The sequence below is a fragment of the Nuphar pumila genome, chromosome 6 (assembly GCF_984573655.1).
Source record: "Nuphar pumila chromosome 6, dmNupPumi1.hap1.1, whole genome shotgun sequence".
Taxonomy (NCBI): Eukaryota; Viridiplantae; Streptophyta; class Magnoliopsida; order Nymphaeales; family Nymphaeaceae; genus Nuphar; species Nuphar pumila.
The window spans coordinates 36200457-36209035 of NC_143254.1; the positions used below are offsets into that span (position 1 = coordinate 36200457).

Below are 8579 nucleotides of genomic sequence, written 5' to 3' on the forward strand. Positions count from 1 at the left end.
AAAAAAAACCTAGATCAAACATATAAGAGCTACGTATTAAGACTACAATACGTCACTTTAGTGCATATCCACTTATTATAACAGCATAAGATAGCTAAAATATGAACAGTCAAATTGGCAAGTGCAAGATAAAGCATATAAAGATTAAAACCGCTAACTGATTTAGGTGTGGTTACTCGAGACAATGCCAACATTATTATCAAAAAGAAACATTTGATCTTTGCCTCTTGATATAGGAAAATCAATTTGTGATTGGGAAGTCAGGTTGAAGAGAAGCTTTGATTTTGCATTACAACCTATGAAGTTCTGGTCATGTACTTTTTCTAGATCTTACCTCAACATTTTTGTTAATTTCACAGCTATCCCTTTAACCATATACACGTGGGTGAACTGCAGTGTTTTGTCTTGACCTCCATGCTTTTTTGGAGCCAATATACCAATTAATCTCAATATATGCATCCATTGGCAACACATCTCTTCAATTTCTTGGATTACATTTTATAATTCTACAATCAATAGGATTCAGGAAATTAGTTTTCTTCTCTCCAAATTGTCTGTGCTTAGAAAGGAAACTTGTACTCTCTCTCTTTCTCTCTCTCTCTCTCTACATTTCCTTTGCATTTCTAAGTATTACTTTTCTGAGGATGCTTCAAATAACTTTACTTTTGGTGAATGCAGAAAAAATATCTGGAGCTGACAAAAGGTGCAGCTGATAATTACCATCTTTCATGGTGGAAAAGGCATGGAGTTGTTCTTGATGGTGAGATTGCAGCTCTTGCTCTTCGGAATGGGAACTATGATCTTGCTGCAAAGTCATATGAGAAGGTCTGTGCACTTCATGCTGGTGAGGGGTGGCATGATCTGTTGGCAGAAGTCCTTCCTAATTTGGCAGAGTGCCAGAAGAAGCTCAACGATAAAGCTGGCTATCTTTCTTCTTGTGTCAGATTGCTTTCTTTAGATAAAGGCCTTTTTCTAACTAAGGAGCGCCAAGCATTCCAGTCAGAGGTTGTGCAGCTTGCCCACAGTGAAATGAAGCATCCAGTTCCCTTGGATGTGTCTTCACTAATAACGTTTTCAGGGAACCCAGGTCCACCACTGGAGTTGTGTGATGGGGATCCTGGTACACTGTCTGTGTCTGTATGGAGTGGATTTCCAGATGATATCTCTCTCGAATCACTAAGTCTGACTCTTATAGCAATGTTTAGTGCAGATGAAGGCGTTAAGGTTTTCTTTTTGCAGTTGTTTTTAATTTTCTTTTTCAGATCATCTTGTTTGAAGCTTTTCTTGTCATAAATCTTGTTATGTTAATGTTATTATTCTTCAATTGTTGGTTTCAGGCAATAAGGAGCTCTGATTCACCTATATTAAAGCCAGGCAAAAATAATGTTAAACTTCTTTTACCACCCCAGCACCCAGGATCCTATGTGCTGGGGGTTTTAACTGGACAGATAGGACACTTGCGGTTTAGATCACATGGCTTCTCAAAAGGAGGCCTTACGGATAGTGATGATTTTATGACATATGAGAAGCCGACTCGGCCAGTTTTGAAGGTAATAAAGTTCATATTTTAAATCAGCTGTGTGGGCACTGGCAGTAGTTTTGAGGTAGACAATAGTTCGACAAGTCACATGTATTGGATTTTTTCCAAATTCGAACTACAGCTCTAGGAAATTTAGTTTTTCTTGTTGTGGAGGCTGTAGAATGAAAAAAAGTATGACTAATTATGTATGACCTTGATAAATTTGTATTTTGCTCAGGTTTCTAAGCCAAGGCCTTTAGTTGATATTGCCGCAGCTGTTTCATCTGCCCTATTAATGAATGAAGTTCAGTGGGTTGGCTTAATTATAAGGCCTATTAACTACTCCCTTAAGGATGCTGTCTTACACATAGATACTGGTCCAGGATTAAATATTGAAGAACCGTGTATGGTTGAGATGGAGACATATCATAGGGCATTTCAGGTTTCAGGACAGTCCATAAATACAGAACATACCAAAGAGGATGGTGTTTGTGCTGATGAAAATGAATGCGCAAAGTTGGTGCTTGAAAATGGTAAATTGCAATTGCCAGACTGGGCAAGCAATGTAACCTCTGTTTTGTGGTTTCCAGTACGTGCCGTGGATGACAAATTGGCACGAGCAACTTATTCAGGTTATGATCATTTCGGAAAGTTAGTCTTGTTTTTTGTTTAAGTATTTTGTCATGCTAATTGTATTATAAGCTGATTTGGTATTCATATTATGCTCAGTTGTCCTTCAGAGACAGAGTGTTGTTGATGGAATGAGGACGATTGCTTTGAAGCTTGAGTTTGGAGCGTCTCATAATCAGACTTTTGAAAGGCATTCCTTTTTTTTCTTTTATGGTGGACTAACTCTTATAATCTATTCTATAATACCTTCTGAAACAATGCAAGTTTTATTTCCAGGACTATTGCTGTGCACTTTACTGATCCTTTTCATGTGAGCATGCGTGTTGCTGATAAATGCAATGATGGCACATTAATTTTACAGGTACTTCATATTCAAGAAAACATTGCATGTTTTATTTTATCTTTTGTTGCAGGTGAATGACATAGCTTGTCGACTTTGATTTTTGTTTTCTCATAGCAAAATGCTGCCAGCTGTCTCATTTTTCCTGGGATTCATAAGTTCAGTTTCGAGCCTAGGGACTCTCTTTTGCTTTAAAGGCTTTTGCATTATTTTTGCCATTTAGTCATGTTTAAATTGGAAAGTGAGTTTATTGTATGCTTTTGTTAAGCTAATGACTTGATATGAGGTTTGTTTTTATTATTGAATACCCAAAACGTAGTCATCTGCTGCTGATTTAGTAGTTAGAATCTGTTGGGTCCCTTTGATTGTTCTAACTGAAATTTTTGTTCATTAGATTTTCTATATTGAATAACTTAACAATTCGGCTTTGTTTCTTTTTCACAAGTAATCCATTTTTGTGGTTTATTTTTCTAGGTAATTTTACATTCACAAGTGAAGGGAACAGTGACAGTCTATGATGCATGGTTAGATCTTCAAGATGGCTTTGTTCACGTGGGAAAGGTTGATGGACGTCCGATGACAGAATTCTTTCCACTTGTCATCTGTTCAGCTTCAAGAGCAGGGCTAATGTTTTGCATCCAATTGGAAAACATCTCTCCCATAGGTAACCTTCTCTTAGCAGTATCTATGTTATACCGTCCATGGCCACAGGAAGCATGATTTTTATTCAAGGAACTTTATGTCAAATGTGTGACCTATGTGTTACATTAAAAAAATAGGGAAGTGATAGGAGAGAAGTCAATGTACATGAGCCTTTTGAGAATTCATTATTTCCTTTCTGCATATACCTCTTAACTCTTTGAATATGATGGTTTTTTCTTTGCATGTGTTGGTAATAAACTTTTATCAGCTTCTGGTTTTGTTGTCTGATTTATGCTTGATATTTTGCTTTGGTCTGTAACAATCAATTCCCGTGAGGCCTCTCATTGATGGGCATGGGTGTTGTCTCTTGTCAGCAATGAAGGCTTTAAAGTCAATTGAAACTCCTGTTCTCTTATTTTTCTTTTCATGTTGAGATAATATTTCGAAGTGCATTCGTGGTGGCTAGTTGAACAGCCTGCAGTCTGCAGATAATGCAGCGAATCCTGACAACTCCACATAGGTCAAAAGGGGATGATTAACCATGTGAACGGCACAAGTACTTTGTAGGGCCATTTAGTTGGTTGGATCATCCTGTTTCGGTAAATTAGTTGGTCTGTTAACAGGCCATTATGGACACGAGTCTGTTCTCTTTAAGTTTATGTTGACTTGTAGCAGCTTTTCTGTCTCAGCTTTTGGTCTCCAAGTGAGGACTCTTCCTGGTGACTCTTTTGAATTATCCTCTTAGAAGTCATGATTCACATTATGCATTTAGTTGGCTGCTCACTTCTCCTTGGTCTATTTGCAATGCACGTTGAACACATTACAGCATAGTTGGCTAACTCGTGACTCGGGCTCGGATAGGACCCCTACTGGGTCACCGAGTCAGCGGGTTGATTCGGTGACTCGGATGAGTCAGGACTCTAATTTTTATAGTGTAAGCACATGAATAATTCATGGAAATAACTAAAGTTCAAGCTAATATGTCAATAGATAAGTTACAAAAACATATAATTATACATGATTATTAACTTTTTTCATTGAAAAATATTACATTCTTCATAAAAAGTGACTTTATATAAGAATTATGCACTAAAATAATAAAATACATGATAAAAATATATATTTAATGGGTTGGATCGGCACACCTGAATTGTGACCCAGTTGGGGTCCGATATGGGTAGACTCGGGCGATTCCCAAGTCGACTTGCCAGGTTTGCCAACTATGCATTACAGATTTGCTTTCTGCAAGGAAGTACACTTTTACTATGAGCTGCACATGTAATGCAGCACGGCCTAAAAATTTTGCTTGTCTTTAGCTTTTTTATTTTCTTACGGACTGAACAATAATTTATCTGTTTTTCTGTTTCATTTTGAGGTATTGGATCCTGCTTCATGGTAATACTGTAGAAGTTGCTCGGTTATCCATTTGGCAGTCCTGGGAGTTACTAATGTGTTTGATTTGCAGATGGGCAGAAACTATCTGAATTTGATAGCACATTAAATGTCAGATATGGAATTTCTGGCAACCGAGTAATTGGTGCACATGTACCTATGGCACTGGATGATGATGAATTTGGGGCTACCAATGGAAAGGAGAATCTACTGTTCAAGTGTGCCCTTGCCTTACAAAGGCCGGTGCTTGATCCATGTCTTGCAGTTGGTTTCCTGCCCTTTGCATCTGATAGTCTGAGAGTTGGGCAACTGGTCAACATGAAATGGAGAATAGAAAGACTGAAGAACCTTGAGAAGGATTCGTCTTGCTTTAATGAAGTGAGTACGGTGGACATATCTACATGATTGTGTAAAAACTTCTATTAATTCCTATTAATGTTGATGCAGGGGTAGTCTAGTGCAAACTTCATTTTCTTTGTGAGAAATTAAAAAATGATATTTTTAATGTCATTTAAGTTTTTCCATTTGTTTTAAAGGCGTATTTGGGCTCTTTGTGAGAGAGAGAGAGAGAGAGAGAGAGAGAGAAGCAAAAATTGCTGCTTCAAAAATTTTCACATTTCATGAACACTACTATTTGCTTGCTATGTCTCAGATTTTAAAGATTTTAAAGTTTCAGATGTATATATGCTTGTCTTAACCAGTTTTAGATAATTATGTCATTCATAAGTTAAGGACCTCATAGTTCCTGACGGCCACAGTTGATTGTTTATGTTATTGACAGGATGAGGTGTTATACGAAATTGATGCTAATTCAGAAAACTGGATGATTGCTGGAAGAAAGCGGGGCCATGTGTTACTATCACTGAAACAAGGCATCTCTCTCTCTCTCTCTCTCTCTCTCTCTCTCTCTCTCTCTCTCTCTCTCTCTCTCTCTCTCTCTCTTTCTCTCTCTCTCACACACACACACACACACACAAGGTTAGGCAGCCTCCTTGAAAATGCCCAACGATTTTATTGTAGTTGGCATCAATGTTGTGAAAAGCGTTGAGGCGTAGCGAGGCGCTCCACCAAAAACTGAGGCGAGGCGTAAAGCGTAAGCCTCAAAAAAAAATTGAAAACTTAAAAAAACTATAAAAAATATCTAAAAATACAAATAAATAAAAAATGCTTTATTGATGAAGCAACAAGCAATAAGAAATAGAAAATCTAAAATAAATACTAAAAAATATGAGATTAACATGTAAAAGTAACTGGAAGTGAGAAACTGATCGTAAAGCGTAAGCCTCAAAAAAAAAATAAACTTAAAAAAAACTATAAAAAAATATCTAAAAATACAAATAAAAAATGCTTTATTGATGAAGCAACAAGCAATAAAAAATAGAAAATCTAAAATAAAATACTAAAAAATATGAGAGATTAACATGAAACTGATTATATAACTTAGAAAAAAACTAAGGATTAAACTATAAAAAAATTAAAAATACAAATAAATAAAAAAATGCTTTATTGATGAAGCAACAAGCAATAAGAAATAGAAGATCTAAATAAATACTAAAAAAATACTTTATTGATGAAGCATGCCTTAGGCCGGCACCTTGAGGTGCAGAGGGCCTCGTCTCAAGGCGAGGTGTGCCTTTTGTGCCTCAAGTCATGCTTTTAGGAACACTGGTTGGCATGCTTGATAACATGCCTTTGAAGGAGTCGTTTTAAAAATGCATTCCTTTGATAGTTCAGTTTCTTTCGTCTTGAGGTATGATTATCTCCACTGATTCCTTTGATTAAGCTTCCATCTTCCTATGTAAAATGCTCAGGTTCTCGGATAGTCATCACCATCATATGCATGCCATTAGCAGCTGGATATGTCCGACCTCCGCAACTTAGTTTGCCAAACATTGATGTGGCTAATGTAAGCTGCAACCCAGCTGGGCCACACCTCGTTTGTGTCTTGCCTCCAGCTCTCAGCTCCTCATTTTGCATACCATCATGATTCATGAGTATTCATTCATTTCATGGAGGCACCATGGCTCTCTTTCTTCCACAAAACTACATGTACATGATTCATTATTTTGTTTATGACAAGTTGATTCAGGCATCCACAGCCGATGTGTGGTTTTTGGTGTTTTGATGAATTTTGACAGTTTTTCAGTTTTTGTATTCTTCATCCATGTAAAATACATCAAAGCGAGTGAGAAAGGAAACTTGTATAGCTGTTAGCAGATCATTGTTACTTCTCAAAAAGGTTTCAATTCTATTTATTTCTTATTAGTGACCCAAGTAATGACTGAACTGACTTGCTGAAGGCTACCATTGAATAATTGTTTTGATTGAAAGAGTTGAGAGAGTGGCTGGGCTTTCCCTTTGGGCTGTGTTTGTGGACCATTTTTGCATTTATTTACATCAAATTGATAAAACACTCGGGTGATAGTGGTAGGAAAGACTGGTTCTGTATCTTTGAATCAATGGAATCTAAAGGTACAAAATGAAAAGTGTTAGATCAAAGAATTTTGCAGGTATTGATGAAAATGAGATAAAGATTGGACTTTTGCCCGTGCAGAGCACATTTTTTCATGTCGGTTTGCATCCATCATGTTATCAAGCTAGGCTAGAAGTTGGGAGTAAATAAGCTTAATGTGATAGCATGTAAATTTGGTGAAATTTGATCGACATAATTTTGTAAAATCTCACGATTTTAGATGGTGCATGTAAATTTGGTGAAATTTGATCGACATAATTTTGTAAAATCTCACGATTTTAGATGGTTTGGATGTTACTAAAGTTGAGAAGTACTGATATTTAATATACACCCAAAAACAAAAATGTAATGATACTTTCATCAATAAAAAGCAATAGGATAACATGTATGCTTCCTGGTTTAGCTGATCAGTAGTCGTTATGGCCTTTGGGATAAGTTTACAGGATCTAGTTGCTATTTGGGAGACAAAGTTCAAGCTGAATGTGGGCAGTTTCATCCTGTTTAAGGAGGACTATTTATTACTTGGTTTACATTGCTGATTCGTTGGTGAACTCTTGAAAATAGATCATGCAAGATATTTCGTCTCAAGTTTTAATACAATCTTGAGGGTGCAATCCGAATCGTCTTTAGATCTTAGATCCGAAGATCTGGATCTAAGGTTCTAGGGTATCATATCTTTGGTTTTGTGATCTTTAACCCTTTCATCGGTCTATAAAGCTTTGGATTCAAGGCATTTTCGGGATCCAAAGATTCCAGATTCCCCGTTTACATTGAGTGTTGGATTTGGTGTGGGCCTCAAGATCAGGTCGGACCTCATGCCACATGATCCTTGGATCTATCCCTACCCTGATAAGGGTGTACGAAGTTTCCACTTTATTTAAATCCTTTGCCACGTCGATCTAAATCAACAGAATAAACTCCTGTCAATGAGAAGCGACTTAATTTCCTGCCAAAGGGATGCCCAGGCTGGAAAGTGCTCTCCCACCGGAGGAGGTATGACCTCATTTTGATGAAAAACACAATAGTTGTTTTTTGTTACATTTATTATGTGGGTCCCACGATATTTTTGTTGAAATGTTTGTTTCACCACTTTTAGGGTTCGCCCCAAAGGGAGTTGGCGTAGTGGGGTTGGGCCTTGGCTATCAGGCTGATGGTCAAGGTTCGAATCTCTTGGGAATCAATGCCTTGCATAAGCCGACTCCCACCATAGGTCCTTGGGGTGATTGGGGTGAGGGTCCTAGCCACGGAGAGATCTATGACCTGTTACCAGGTTGTGGGTTTTCTCCATGTAACTACAAGAAAAAACAAGCAAACTTTAGGGTGAGTTTGCATGTCACAAAAAAGACATTCTTTCCACGGTAAAGAGGGCTTTTTTTTATGGGGTCCACACGTGATGGTGTGTCAAATGCAAACAATGGAACTCTCTGTTCTACGCTGAAAGTCCCCCGACTTCTGTTTATTTTCTGTGCTTGACCCCCATTTACCGTGGAAATGAAGTCTCACGGACGCTCTGCGTGGCAGGTGTTTCCCTGCCACACAAACGCCCCCTTGGGGCATGTTTGTTTCACCCTAAATATGGGGAA

The 8579-nt window shown here is 37.6% G+C and overlaps 1 protein-coding gene across 1 annotated transcript in view; it reads left to right on the top strand.

The window, feature by feature from the left end:
* LOC149834635 (trafficking protein particle complex II-specific subunit 130 homolog) overlaps nt 1–6790 on the top strand; it is a 44370-nt gene extending 37580 nt beyond the window's left edge. The window contains exons 13-21 of the mRNA XM_090011508.1: nt 679–1224; nt 1338–1550; nt 1758–2151; nt 2249–2339; nt 2426–2510; nt 2964–3153; nt 4597–4901; nt 5305–5395; nt 6335–6790. Of these exons, the coding sequence (XP_089867634.1) occupies nt 679–1224; nt 1338–1550; nt 1758–2151; nt 2249–2339; nt 2426–2510; nt 2964–3153; nt 4597–4901; nt 5305–5395; nt 6335–6510 (2091 nt within the window). The 3' untranslated portion in view covers nt 6511–6790. The remainder of the gene's footprint in view (nt 1–678; nt 1225–1337; nt 1551–1757; nt 2152–2248; nt 2340–2425; nt 2511–2963; nt 3154–4596; nt 4902–5304; nt 5396–6334) is intronic.
* Nucleotides 6791–8579: the final 1789 nt, after the last annotated feature.